Genomic DNA, 15,753 nt, shown 5'->3' on the forward strand with positions numbered 1-15,753 from the left:
AATCAATTAACTCAAATTATTAACTATATTCGGACATTTCCGCGGTAACAGTTATCTACCATCAGCCAGATGTGCATTTCACGGGGGCTGAAATTTAACAGCATGCTACCATGACAAAAATATTCTGTGAACGAATGAATGAATAATAATTTATTCAGATATAATTTGATCATGATGCAACTAAAATGAGCTTTAAACCCTCGCCACATCATCCGATCCTCTGGATCGTCCTTATCCAGACGTATTTAGGATTCGTCCAGATATTCTAAATCGAAAATTTAGTCGCTAAGTACACATTTCAACCATACCTTCCGACAAAACAATAGTTTAGCCAGGTCTAATAATTTAGTATTAAAGCTACTCATTTTTTTACTATACTTTTCGTTTGATTGTGTGAACTGAAAACGTTCAAGAAAGAAGAATCTGGCCCGACACCCAAGCAACACTTTAGGTACAAAGTAATGCGCCTAAAATCGTAGTTTTGACATTTGTCTATTGACATAATATTATGAACCTAACGGTTATCTAACCTTCTTTTCTACAAGAAAACTAGAAAAGAGCTGATAACTCTTAAACGGCTGAACCAATTTTTTTAGATTATAGCTAAGAACACTCTCGATCAAGCCACCTTTCAAACAAAAAAAACTAAATTAAAATCGGTTCATTCGTTTAGGCGCTACGATGCCACAGACAGATACACAGATACACAGATACACAGACACACAGATACACAGATACACACGTCAAACTTATAACACCCCTCTTTTTAGGTCGGGGGTTAAAACATCATTCATCAAACATCAATAAGCTGCCTATCTTAGCACAGTCACAGTATGTATTTAGGCCTGTTCAGGTAATCTGTTTACAGGCGCACGTGCTATTGCAAACAAATATGGCGTAAATGTTTGACTTTACTGATGGACGTCAATTGATTATGCATAAACAGGATGCGTATTTACAAAATAAACCTCGTTAGATTCCTCCTATCTACATCAATGGTGGAAAACATGATGCCTCCACAGGTCTAGCTGAATTCAGATTACAAATCTGAATTATTTATTACTTACCATAGCTTATCAATCAAGTACTCTATGTAACTTAACAAGACATTATACCTATTTCGGGTATATTTAACAGTAGCTTTGAAAAAAGCAGTAGATAGGTAAGTACTAAATATAGGTACCCGATTGCTAAAGGCTAAAGTTAAATTTTAAACACCCCCGACAAGTGAAGGTTACAGTAACTAGAAAGAGCTGATAATTTTCAAACGGCTGAACCGATTTTCTTGGATTATAGCTAAGAATACTCTCGATCAAGCCACCTTTCAAACAAAAAAAACTAAATTAAAATCGGTTCATTACTTTAGGAGCTACGATGCCACAGACAGATACACAGATACACAAAGCAAACTTATAACACCCCTCTTTTTATGTCGGGGGTTAAAAATGGTGTGATGTTTCATATAGCGCTAGTTTATGGTGCTAGAATTCATTATTTAAGAGAATGTACTTAATTTAAGAAAAAAATGCATATAACTCCGAAAAGTTAGAGGTTCGAACCTCCGAAACCGTGAATGGGACTCTGATGTCTTGACCTAGTGACTAGACTATCACCGCTAAATTGTAAGGAAATACCTACCTACAATAATTTAAAAATGCAATTAAAATGAATAAGAAAAAAAAAATTGCTGCGATAAAAAAATTCGTGAAAAAATAGTGTGACAATAATTTTGGCGATAAAATTGGTACTGTACAAATATTAATAGTGCCATCTATGGAAAAGTGAAGGAACTACATAGTACATACCCGTTGACCGTAACATGGGGGGTCAAGCGCGCCCCCAGGCCGAAACATCGCCGCGCTGACTGCTGCCATCTGCTGGCTACCTCACTTTACCCTTCCACCGAGACATTGTTCTGGAAAAAGGAAACTTTTATTTAGCTCCTAACGTTCATGTATACCTAGTACATAGTTCAGCACTTACATACATGACTTTAAAAATCGTTATGAATGTCTGCGCTTAGCGCCAAAATCGCGCCGTAATGCTACCTCTCACTATTGGTAAAAGTTATTGCTAAAAACAATGCCTAGATCAGAATCTAAGTAACGGACCCCTATAGATCCTGATATATTGTTGTTATATTTAGTTCAACCTGTTTTGTGTGCTTTTTCAAAAAAATAAAATGAAAGGCTGTGGTTTTAGCAAGAATAATAAATTCAGCCAATTTGAACAATTTCTATTATCACACTCAATTTCTCTGCTAGCCTGCCTACATCCTATGTAACCTTATAGATTTAGTAACTAACTGTATTCTGCATGAAGCTCTGTTGCAGGTTAAAGCTGCAAAAAAAGAAATTTGGAAGTATAGTACGCGAAATGTCGAGATGGCAATCAAGGTATGAGGCGGGGGGACGTCTCGCGTACCCGCAGGTCAGCCCTTCTATCCCGTACCGGGCTAGTGTTTCCTACATCCATGGAAACAGGTACAAACTGCTTTCAAATCATCAAGTCAATCTACCACCTGGCACTCATTTGAAATGCTTATCCTACTGAAGAGAACAGTGAAAACCTGAGTAAATAACTAAAAGCTTCACACAAACGTGCAGCAAAACACAAACGTGCAACAAAATGCAAAGCGCAATCGGTGATTTACTATCAACTATGCACCAACTTTATAAAGTTTGTGAACCCAAGTCGCACGGGACCTAGGAATTTGATCCTAGAACTTTGAAGGCAAACCAACGAGGCATTGTTAATGTGACCTTTAGACTAAAGGCGAACTAAAGCTATGGTTATACAAAACGCGTGGCGGCAGCAGGCGACCCTAAAAGTGTACTGCAAAAAATTATATTAAGGCGTTCATATTATAGGGAAGACCTGTATTGCGGCATTTGCGTGCCACTGCCATTGCAGTTCGCAATGTGACGTACTTCATACAAATTACCCTTGTATTACAGCAAGTAACCGCTTCTGCCGTGATGCAATTACACGCTCTTTAATCCTCAATTACACGCTCAATATGACGTAATGCAGTATGGCATGCTTCATACAGTTCCTTAATTGAGAAGACCATCGACAAGATATTTTGTAAGCTATGAAACCGGACAAAAAAGTTTGACTTTATATTATTTTGAAACTAACTGATGCCTGCGATTTTATCCGTGTAGAGTTAGGAAGTCGCAGGCAACAGCTAGTTAATGATAAAGGGAGTGATGTACTGGTTCTAACTTGAAACGTTTAGCATCATTGATTTTAGAAGAGAGCCACCCCTAGCATAAATCTCTAGACTTGCTCTCGAGATGAATGGCTGCAGCAACTTCACGATTGTCACATTTTGACAAGGTCGTTGACGTTCTGTGTGTGTTGCTGCCGTCACGCGTCGTGTTTGACGAAGGCTTAAGGGCAAACTAAACGGTTTCAACGGTAGTCTCTACGCTTCACTGAACAAGGCCTGCTATAACAAGTTTTCCTTTCATTCTCATTTTTTTTGTAGCCATGTACTCTGCGCAAAATCATGGAGCTTGTTTGTTAACGCTTAGTTTAAATTTAATTGCGATGTTTTTATTTACTATTGCGTTTATTAAGAACTAGGGGATGCCCGCGGCTTCGCCAGCGTTGATTTCGATTTTTTTGAAATCCCGTAGGAACTCTTTAATTTTCCGGGATGAAAAGTAGTCTATGTCCTTCCCCGGGATGTATCCCAAGGCTGTACCAAATTTCATTAAAATCGGTTCAGCGGTTCAGGGTTTGGTACTCGTATAGATGACCAACGAAAGAAAGTACTACAACCGTACACACAAACATTATTTTTATAATTCGGCTTCACTCGGGTGGATCATATTATTATGTACTTATTATTATAAACTGTTACTTCCGGATAAAGCACCTAGCTTTCGTGAAAAAAATATTATAATTGGTTTAGTAGTTTATCGATTACAAAGAACAAACAAAACTCTCTCTTTCGTTTATATCGTATTGTATCCATAGCGGAGAAGGATCGTGAGCCCTTCTCATTAATCATATACCTAAAGGTTTTTTGGATAACCAAGTAGATTTCTATTCGTCAGATTACGAACTTTGCTTCATTTAATAGCTTTTATGCCCTTGATGAACATAAATTAACAACAGGTATAACCAAAGCGGTTTTGTCTTTGCCCTTGATTTGAGGTAAAAATAAAAAAAGGTTTTGGCAATTAGCAATCAAAACCATAAACAGGAAGTAGTAGAGTAACTAACCATAACAATATTTCCGTAAGACATGTCTACCATAATTAAAGAAGTTGTACATATTCTATTACTAGCTGACGCCCGCGACTTCGTCCGGGTTCATAAAAATCCCGTAGGAACTCTTTGATTTTTCGGGATAAAAAGTAACCTATACCTACCTATGTTAATCCAGGGTATAATCTATCTTCATTCTGAATTTCAGCCAAATCCGTTAAGTAGTTTTTCTTGAAAGAGCAAAAACATACACACATACAAACACACATACATAGCTACAAACAGATTTTCGCCTTTATTTTTATTATTGCGAAATGTGAAATGATTAGTATGAAAATATTATAGTTGCTCTCGTTTACATACTTTTTCCATAGGGTTCTGTTAACGATGGGTGCCAACGGTACCTATTACTAAGCCTCCGCTGTCTGTCGGTCTGTCCATCTGTCAGTAGGATATATCTCATGAACCGTAATAGGTGGCGAGTTGATCACAGAATGTGTATTTCTGTTGCTACATAGCAACGGTTTATGAGATGCAACCCACTGATAGACAGACTTAGGTACAGACGGACGGACATCGGAAGCTAAACAATATAGTCCCGTTGGCACCTCTTCGGGTACGGAACCCGATAAAAAGCTAAATCCATACTAATATTATAAATGCGAAAGTGTGTCTGTCTGTCTGTCTATCTGTCTGCTACCTTTTCACGGCCCAACAGTTTAACCGATTCTGACGAAATTTGGTACAGGGTTAGCTCATATCCCGGGGACGGACATAGGCTACTTTTTATCCCGGAAAATCAAAGAGTTCCCACGGAATTCCTAAAAACCTATCCGCTTAACCGATTTGTATGTTTGGTACCGAAGTAGCTTGCGTCCCTGTCATTGACATAGGCATTTTATCTCGGAAAATCAAACAGTTCCCACGGAATCTTTAAAAACCTAAATCCACGCGGACGAAGTCGCGGGCATCTTCTAGTGACCTATAACTATGGATAAAAGCTAAATAACCTACGAGTAAGCATAGATTTGTTATGGCTATACTCATAGAATTATAGCCTAAGGCTATCCTCATGTATTTGGTCGATGTAAGCCCGACTAGCTTCGAAGTTCGAACCCATCCGGGGTCCTTTTTATTGCATACGTCAATCAAACACCACGGTAGGTAGCTAACTGCTTTATTCATACACCCGCACTTATCCTACACTACACATCTCTTTCCTATAAAAAGTCTTATTTACTAGGTTTACATAGGGAACACTTAGGTAATTCATCTTAACACTTACCCATCTACTAATTAAGTATACCATAATTATCTGCTTTTCCTTCCCCCCTAACTAAACACTTAAATCGTTAAAAAATAAACCTATTCTATTTTATCTGCTAAGAACTAATTGATTAAGTCTTTTAAGTACATTTTGTAATATAACCAAATTTATCAAAAACAAACTTTTTAACTTATCTCTCGTAACTAAGAAGTTATATTAGGTAATACTTATTTTAAAAAAATGCTAAAATGTACCACTTATCTAATTAATCAACCTGCCTCAATTGAAGCTTTCTATTCCTTAATTATTATTTTTCTTTTTTTTTTTTTTAATGCATGTATAATATTTTTATGTATATCCTTAGTTAAGTGTTTTTCTTAATCATTACTTCTCACTCTTTTTTACGTAGCCGGCACGCTCTCTTAGGTCTTTCCATAATTTCAACTGGGGATTCTAGACATGGCGACCGCCCCCCGTCGTCGTCTAGCTCGGACGTCGGGGATAGTACCCACCCAGGTCGCGGCGGCGGCGTCAAGGTCGACGTTTGCTCCCCGCACTCCTGCGACTCCAACTGAGTTGTGGACTCCTCTACATCCTTCCCGGGTGAATACGACTCCTTGGCATTTTGGTTTCGTCTCCGCGGTCTTGTGTTTACATATTGATCCGTAATACTTATCTCCGTACTTTCTGGTTCTGATCCGGGTCCGACGTTCCATGAGAAACGACTATTCCTCAGTGGTAATATTTGATCTGTGTGTCTGCGACAAATATTTCCTTTGTTTAGCAATATTTTGTACGATACTGGCCCCGTTTTTTCTATTATATCCCCTTCGATCCATTTATTGTCCTTTGTGGAGTAATTTCGTGTTAATATTTTATCTCCGATATCGAATTTTCGTACGACTCCGCCCGAGCTTTCTATTTGCTTGCTTTGTGCATCCGCAACTATCTTCGATGTACTCGGGCGCATCGCGTCTAGTCTATTCCGCAGGCGCCTCCCTAACAGAGCTACTGCCGGTTCTACTCCTGTGGTTGCATGTGGACAGTTTCTATATTGTAATAAAAATCGACATAAGCTAGCGTGTATGTCTTCCCCTTCTAACACCGCCTTTTTAATAGTTTTCTTCACGGTTTTAACCGCATTCTCGGCTGCTCCGTTTCCTTGCGGTCTATACGGTGAAGATGTAACATGCCTGATTATATTTTTACTGCAGAACTCCTTAAACTCTGCACTTTGGAACGGCGGGCCATTGTCGGTCACCAGTTGGTCAATTAGCCCAAATCTAGAAAATAAACTACGAAAAAATTTAATGGTATCGTACGCCGCGGTACTACGTATTTGTTCCACTTCTAACCACTTACTATAAGCATCGACTACGACGATATAATATTTACCATGGAATTGAGCAAAGTCCGCATGTAGTCGTTTCCAAGGTCCCGCCGGAAATTCCCATGGATGTAAAGTGGTTTTAGGAGGAGCGTCCCGTACATTTCGACATGCTTCACACTTCTGTCCCACCGACTCGATATATTTATCTATAGAAGGCCAATATACATAATTTCTGGCAATAGACTTCATTTTTACAATTCCTAAATGTCCTGAATGTATTTCAAATAAGACCCGTTCCTGTAAACTTTGAGGAATTATTAATCGGTATTTGTATAAAATACACCCATGATCAATATACAGCTCTGCGCGCCTCACAAAAAATGCCTGCTCATCCTCTTTACACTTCTCTGGCCATCCGAACATAATATATCCATAAATTCGACTCAATAATTTATCTTTTTTTATTTCTACTGCAATCTCTTTATAACTTACCGGTAACGTTTCATTCATATATAGTAAATAATGATTTTCGGATTTGACTGGACTGTCGTGTTTTTTTCCCTCTAATGGTAGACGAGATAACGCGTCCGCATTGCCGTTACATTTTGATTTCACGTAATTGATGTCAAAATCATACGCTGCCAATTTAGCCGCCCAACGTTGTAGTCGACTTGCTGCCGTTTGTGGAATGCCCCCTTTTGGCCCAAAAATATACACCAGAGGTTTATGGTCCGTTTTTAAAATAAATTTTCTACCAAAGAGGTATTGGTGATGTTTTTGTACCCCGTACATTATCGCCAATGCTTCTTTATCTAGTTGACTGTAGTTCTTCTCTGTATCCCCGAGCGTTCTAGACGCGCAGCTGATCGGCCGTTCCGTTCCGTCGGCAAATACGTGCGCCAGAACTGCCCCTATACCATACGAGCTACTATCTACTGATAAAACTAACGGAAGCGCTGGATCGTAATGACATAACACTCTGTCGCTTGCTAAAATATTCTTTATGTTTATAAATGCGTCTTCGCAATTTATATCCCAGTTCCATGGCTGATTTTTCTTTAAAAGAGAATATAATGGATGTAGCAATGAACTTAAGTTAGGAACAAACTTGCCATAGTAATTTATTAGGCCTAGAAAAGCTTTCAATTGAGTCACGTTTCCCGGTGTTGGAGCTTTCACAATAGCCTCCACTTTTGTCATGTCCGGATGCAAACCATGTTTATCAATAATAAATCCTAGGTATGACACACTTTTTTGTAAGAATTTACATTTATTTATTTTTACAGTTAGGCCCATAGTCGCCAATCTTTCGATTACAGCTCTCAGATTATTTTTATGTGTTTCGCGATCTTTTCCCGTTATGCAAATATCATCTAAAAAGACAACCGTGTTTGGTAAACCTCTAAGAGTCTCTTCCATAATTTTTTGGAATTTTTGAGGGACACAGTTCAACCCATAAGGTGTACGTTTGAAAGCGTAGGTACCTATGTGCGTTGAAATCGCAGTACACGCTTGCGACTCGGGGTGGAGAGGTACTTGCATGTACGCGGTCGTCAGATCAATTTTAGAATATTCCTGACCACCGCTCAAGGCTGCAAATAATTCTTCGATGCGCGGCAACGGATAATGATCCATTTTTAATTTTGGGTTAATAGTCGATTTGTAGTCCCCGCATAACCTAATATCCCCCGATGGCTTAATAACTGGAACTATTGGTGTGCCATAGTCCGAATGTTCAACCGGATAGATCGATCCTTCCTTTTCTAAACGCTTAATTTCTCTCTCCACTGCGCTTCGCAATGCTAAAGGTACCGGCCGGGCGCGAACGAAAACCGGTTTGTTATCTGTGAGCTGTAAACGAATTTGTTTCTTACATTCGCCCAACTTGTCCGTAAATACCGAAGAATATTCTCTTTAACTCGTTTATGAACCGATCGCGATACTCATTATCACTATCTTCTTGTAAAATGTTATTAATGTATAATTCATTTATTTTAAATTTTTGAATCCAACTCCTACCTAACAAGGGACGACTCCCATTTTTTATTATGTACAATTGTAAGTTTTGTTGATGATTGTCCTCGATACATGCATCTACTAATATAAACCCGATCGGTTCAATTCGCGAGCCCGAGTATGAGCATAATTTAATTTCATCTTTCAAAATCGTATAATTCGAAAACATACTATTGTAACATCTTTCACTAATAGCCGAGATTTTGCTACCGGTATCTAACTCACATTTTAGTGTTTTATTCCCTATTTTAACATTAATAAAAAACGGCTTGTCTCCGCTTGCAACCGCCCGTATATTGTACATTTCACTTTCCGAGTCATCACTCATAAAATTATGGCGTTTTTCGGCCGTTTTGTTGGCCGCTTTACACATCACCTTCAAATGCCCTCTACGTAAACACAAATCACAATTATACTGCTTATAACGACACTTATCTGCCCGATGAGGCTTTCCGCAGCGCCAGCAAAGCGCCGAAGAGGCCGCCGGCCTGGCCCGGCCTGCTGGTCCGCCACGCAGCGCGTGCAGCGCCTCGCCGCCCGCCTCGCCGCTGCCACCTGCCGCGCTCGAGCCGGCCGCGCCGCCTGGGCCGGCCGCGCTGCCTGCGCCTGCACCTATGTTGCTGCCGAAGTCCCCAGAATATGCACCGCCCAAACTATTGCGGCCGCTCACTCTGTCCACATGCTTCTCCGCAGCTTCTAATCCTAGAGCTAGCTCCACCGCCTTCTTGTATGTTAAATTAGTCTCGACCAGCAATCTAGCTTTAATATCCGTGCTTTGTAATCCAGTAAGGAACTGTTCACATAGATTTTCTTCTAGGTTTTGCCCAAACTTACATTCCGTTGCTAAATGCTTTAACTGCTGCAAAAATTCTAGTATGGATTCCCCAGCTTTTTGTTTTCGCTGTCGAAACACTTCCCGCTCCACGTATATTGAACGTTGAGGTTCTAAATGGTTTTTTACTATTGTTACTAATTCTTCAAATGTTTTCTCTTCAGGTTTGTTTGGTGCACATAAGTCACACATTAAATTATAGGTGCGTTCACCTACCAACGTCACCAACGTGGCCACTTTATGCGTACTTTTGATTTCATTTAAAAATATAAATTGTTCTACTCTTCGAACATATAATGACCACTTTCCCCCGAAAAGATCAAACGGTTCAATTTTACCGAACGGCATTTTACCACGTTACTATTTCACACGTTTTAACTCCCGACTCGTCGCCAATATTGCATACGTCAATCAAACACCGCGGTAGGTAGCTAACTGCTTTATTCATACACCCGCACTTATCCTACACTACACTTTTTCGTAGACCTTCAGAGACGACAGTTTCAAACATTAAAACAAGTGTAAATTAAAAATTTATAACACCCCCGACAAGTGAAGGTTACAGTAACTAGAAAAAAGCTGATAATTTTCAAACGGCTGAACCGATTGTCTTGCATGATAGCTAAGAACACTCTCGATCAAGCCACCTTTCAAACAAAAAAAACTAAATTAAAATCGGTTCATTCCCTTAGGCGCTACGATGCCACAGACAGATACACAGATACACAGACACACAGATACACAGATACACACGTCAAACTTATAACACCCCTCTTTTTAGGTCGGGGGTTAATAACCTACCAGTATCTATTTCATACAACCTCGCTTCATAGCAAGCCTCTAAATAGTCTATTTTTTCCATAGCATTCAACCTGCAGCCATTATTGCGCAATGCAAACGCATCCGTGACGCGGCGCCTGCGCAGTGTGGTGTCATTGACCCGCTTCCTATTCCCACCGACCAATGCCTATTAACTACGTACGTGTAATAAATCGAGAGCAAGTCGAGGCTTCCTACCTGTCGCGTACAGGTGTCATTGTTTACTATCTAAGCGTATATGTAGGTATCAATTTATGAACGATTTTTTATCGACTCTGATTGTGTTTAAATAATTATGGTCACCTCACAGAATTACTTAAGTCGGTAGGTATATAGGTATCTTAGAAAGGAGTTAGGATAGCCGAATATCTACTTAAGAGTTCTTAAGTCAATAAATCGTAGGTAAGTAACCTACCTACTCTGGTTGAAAATTAACTACGATTCTTTGACAGTAGATATACAGAACCGAGAATAGAGTTTGAAAGTTTCTTATTTACCACTGACAGGTAAACAGACAACATCAAACGATTCGCAGGGCCCAAGATGCTGCCAGGACACAAGCGGCATAAGATTGTAAAGTATTGAAATCCCTGCTAGAAACCTACCTATCTACCTGTTGACCTCTATCGGTTGAGACGAACAAGATAAAGTTGAAAACTAAAACCCGACTGCGATCGTCTTAATAAATGCTGAAAAATTATAGTAAAATTGTTTTCTCTCGTTTGGTATATTTTAATGTTGTAGTACATTTATATTTATGAACTCAGAATTTTCTCCTCTTTCATTTGACACCCCACTCGATACAATAGCAAAAAAAAAATTTGGAGGGCCTACTTTTTTTCATGTAATATTCGTTAGGTCAATTTTTTTCGTATAAAATGTAGCCTATGTCACCCGGACCTTTACGACGAATCGACTGACACCTCATTCATCAAAATCGGCCCAGTAGTTTAGGCGCTACGGTGGAACACACAGAATTTGGATACAAACATACACACATACATACATACATAGACTGCTAAAATCATAACCCTTCCTTTTGGCTTTGCCGCAGTCGGGTAAAAAGACGGAACGACATCTACTTCTGAAGCGCTATATACCTATTTATTAAGTGAACGAAAGAAGTGCCTACTTATTTTATAATTTCCTATTATACACTGACAAAGTTGTAGATAGTTGTAATTATAACTTTAGATTAATAACATTATGTACCTACACATATAGCCTTGGCGTTGCCTTTAAAAGTATTTATTACAACAGTTAACATAATTGGCTACTCACCTCGAATTTCCATATAATTTTGCCATTATAATAGCGGAAGAGATGAAACAACTACACAGAAAATATAATGATACTAATTAAGTGACATGCAGTTATGTACACCGCAAAGTTCTAACGTTTAGAAGAAATACCGCTAAGGCATTAACTACAATAACGTTGATTATTTGAAAGAATTTAAAATCTATTAATTAATACAATTGAGTAACTGTGAAATCACAGATAGGAACATTATTTACATTCTTCATTTTTATTGTGCAATAACAATTTTCGTCTGTAATTCACCGCGTGAATCATATAGCTACCAAAAGATATAATTAAACTCCAGAAAGGCAAAGCGCATAGAATTTTATATTAATTAACCCCCGACCCAAAATGAGGAGTGTTATAAGTTTGACGTGTGTATCTGTCTGTGGCATCGTAGCTACCTTTTGTTAAAAACGACCCAACAGATAGGTGGTGAAAAGCTAGCTGGCAGACAGACACTCTTTCGTATTTTGTAATACTTAGTATGGATGAAAATAATGAAAAACGTTGTTCTACGCAAAAAGTCGCTGTGGAAGAACACGCTTTAACGATTTCTTAGGATCGACCTAACTGGTAGAAAAGATAAGTAAGTATTTATTTAAGAAAAATCATTTAACGCAGGTTAGATATTAGAAACTAATATTATTAGTAAAACAATCTTACGAATTTGATTATAAAGTTAAGAAAATGTAAGGTCTTTTTCCACAAAAGTAGATAATTCTTGTGACCTACATATTACACAGTCTATAATGATCAGTATCCACAAAGGAGTCAAGCGTAGGTTTAACGATGCGCACTTTCTTACGACCTACGTCCTATTCCTATCGTTTGCAATATCGATACACACGTTTTGTTTCGACCATTAAACTGTGAATATACGGGCTGCAAATCGTCCAAACAAAGGTATTTTTCGATGGGCACACAAGTAAGTCTGTTATGTTTATTAACGTTAAGAGTTACGAGTTATTAAAGTAGGTACTTAACACAATATTTTTGTCAAATTATCTTATTTAAATTTTCAGATATTTGCATTTTATTTACTCTGAACCATTTATTTTTAGCTACCTTTATGTTTGATCGTGATTTATTTCTGTGTTATAATCTGTTTCTGATTATTTATGTTTCACTTTCGTTTGGTATGTCTTCTTTTTTATGTAATAAACCTTAAAATTTAATTTTAATAGGTTGCTCGTGTGCCAGTATGAACTTATGACGAAATAGGTTGTGTTTTTATCTGGTCTCATCACCATTTCAGCCTATGGAAGTCCACAACTGGACATTATAACTAAACTAATGAGAGCTACCAATTACCACCCCATTCGCTATGGCTTCTCCCCCTCATAATATCAGTCTATCGTGCTGGAGGGCGTATTATGCTACGTTATTTGTAGAAGTCTCTACTCTAGAGTGTTTTGGTTTCAAAGGCCATCGCTCCTTTTCTGGACTTCATGAGACTTATTCAAAACTAGCATAGCCCGCGACTTCGTCCGCGTGGACTACAGAAGCTTGAAATCCCTAATTTACCCCTTAGGGGTTGAATTTTCAAAAATTCTTTCTTAGCGGATGTTTATGTCATAATATCTATATGCATGTCTAACAGTCCGATCGTCGTTGGTCGTAGTCATCGTTGTTTTTAACCCCCGACCCAAAAAAGTCTCAAAAAAGTCAAAAAGGTTATCTAATCTTCTTTTCTACAAGAAAACTAGAAAAGAGCTGATAACTTTCAAACGGCTGAACCGATTTTCTTTGAATTATAGCTAGGAACACTTTTAGGAAAGTGTTCCTAGCTAATATTTCGTCATAAGTTCATACTGGCACACGAGCAACCTATTAAAATTAAATTTTAAGGTTTATTACATAAAAAAGAAGACATACCAAATGAAAGTGAAACATAAATAATCAGAAACAGATTATAACATAGAAATAAATCACAATCAAACATAAAGGTAGTTAAAAATAAATGGTTCAGAGTAAATAAAATGCAAATATCTGAAAATTTAAATAAGATAATTTGACAAAAATATTGTGTTAAGTACCTACTTTAATAACTCGTAACTCTTAACGTTAATAAACATAACAGACTTACTTGTGTGCCCATCGAAAAATACCTTTGTTTGGACGATTTGCAGCCCGTATATTCACAGTTTAATGGTCGAAACAAAACGTGTGTATCGATATTGCAAACGATAGGAATAGGACGTAGGTCGTAAGAAAGTGCGCATCGTTAAACCTACGCTTGACTCCTTTGTGGATACTGATCATTATAGACTGTGTAATATGTAGGTCACAAGAATTATCTACTTTTGTGGAAAAAGACCTTACATTTTCTTAACTTTATAATCAATTTCGTAAGATTGTTTTACTAATAATATTAGTTTCTAATATCTAACCTGCGTTAAATGCTTTTTCTTAAATAAATACTTACTTATCTTTTCTACCAGTTAGGTCGATCCTAAGAAATCGTTAAAGCGTGTTCTTCCACAGCGACTTTTTGCGTAGAACAACGTTTTTCATTATTTTCATCCATACTAAGTATTACAAAATACAAAAGAGTGTCTGTCTGCCAGCTAGCTTTTCACCACCTATCTGTTGGGTCGTTTTTAACAAAAGGTACAAAGATAACTGGCATCCCTGGGATGGACATGGGGAAATCAAAGAGTTCTCACCGGATTTTTAAAAAAACCTTCATTTTTGAAGCCGCGGGCGTCATTTAGCTGTTTATAAAGTACACAGAAATCGAATATTGGGTTTTATTATGTGTTGTTTCAGTTCCACTAACAGAATTCAATTCTAGATTGTTTTTAAATATATATTTAGGTCAAACATTAGACGTCTAACATCTACTAGATCTAGTAATTAATTGACAGCGCGACAGACGTACTTTATTGGAACCCCTTATCTCGGCCACGGACGAACATCTCATTGACTTATGCAGCAGCATTGGTAAATTAGTTCACTCGATACTGCTAATATAATAAAATTGTAGTAATAACTAGAATTTATACTTTTATTTACTTACTTTACTTATATTTACTACTAAGTATATACTTTAAAAGGATAATTTTACATGCCAGAAATGGCCGATTACATTGATACTAAGTACCTTTAAAATTGTTTACACCTATTGTTACATGATTTCTGGCAAAATAAAGTATTTATGATTTTTTTATTGAAAATATTCAACCTTCGTCCATATTCAACCGTCGTGGAACCGACGACTGATGAGGCAGACGTGTTCTGGAGTGGAGACCGCGTACCGGTAAGCGCAGTGTGGAACGACCTCCAGCCCGCTGGACCGATGACCTGAAGAAGGTGGCGGGGAGCGGGTGGATGAGGAAGGCGGAGGATCGTGTTTGGTGGCGTGCTCTTGGAAAGGCCTATGTCCAGCAGTGGATGCTACAGACTGATGGAATAGAATTCAACCTTTATTAGATCACTAGCTGTGCCCGCGACTTCGTTCGCGTGGAATAGTGACTTTTCGGGCAGCATAAATGTTCGCCGTGATTCTTTAAATTGACAAAACTTTTTTATTTATGAACCGATTTACATGAAATAAACACTGAATGTTAAGTGAAGCTTACTACAATATATTAGTGAAAACCGTATCTAAATCGAATAAGCTGTTTCTGATATTAACGTGCACAAACACACAGACAAACAGATAAACAGACAAACAGACAAACAGACAAAAAAAAAAATTAATTACAATTTCGGGTTCGGCATTGATATAATAACAACCCCTGCTACTTTTTTTTTATATATTTCCATTGTACAGACACCACTTTTCTACAATTTTATTATATGTATAGATTGTAGTAAATACAAAACCTCTTTACGACGTAGAGACGCTATTTCCTAGAGTCTGCGTCATACGGCGCCGAGTTTCTTGCTGGTTCTTCTTGGTAGGATTAGAACCAGCGAGAAGATGCAGAAGCAGCAGGTGTACCACAATAAGAAGAAGTA

The 15,753-nt window shown here is 38.0% G+C and overlaps 2 protein-coding genes across 2 annotated transcripts in view; both read right to left on the reverse strand.

The window, feature by feature from the left end:
* LOC123868082 overlaps positions 1-15,753 on the reverse strand; it is a 169,358-nt gene that overhangs the window by 50,176 nt on the left and 103,429 nt on the right. The window contains exon 4 of the mRNA XM_045910434.1: positions 1,806-1,917. Within this exon, the coding sequence (XP_045766390.1) occupies positions 1,806-1,874 (69 nt within the window). The 5' untranslated portion in view covers positions 1,875-1,917. The remainder of the gene's footprint in view (positions 1-1,805; positions 1,918-15,753) is intronic.
* On the reverse strand, positions 5,880-10,128 carry LOC123868488 (uncharacterized protein K02A2.6-like). The gene is made up of 2 exons (XM_045911027.1): positions 8,718-10,128; positions 5,880-8,662 (listed from the first exon to the last, which is right to left on the reverse strand). Exons 1-2 carry the CDS (start codon positions 10,012-10,014, stop codon positions 5,880-5,882), a joined length of 4,080 nt encoding a protein of 1,359 aa, XP_045766983.1. The 5' UTR covers positions 10,015-10,128.

This window comes from Maniola jurtina, chromosome 9 (genome assembly GCF_905333055.1).
Source record: "Maniola jurtina chromosome 9, ilManJurt1.1, whole genome shotgun sequence".
Taxonomy (NCBI): domain Eukaryota; kingdom Metazoa; phylum Arthropoda; class Insecta; order Lepidoptera; family Nymphalidae; genus Maniola; species Maniola jurtina.

Coding starts and splice junctions, on each gene's coding strand:
- LOC123868488 (XM_045911027.1), bottom strand. CDS start 10,014: ATGCCGTTCGGTAAAATTGAACCGTTTGATCTTTTCGGGGGAAAGTGG. Junction 8,663..8,717: donor GTTAAAGAGAATATTCTTCG/GTATTTACGGAC, acceptor TACAGCTCACAG/ATAACAAACCGGTTTTCGTT.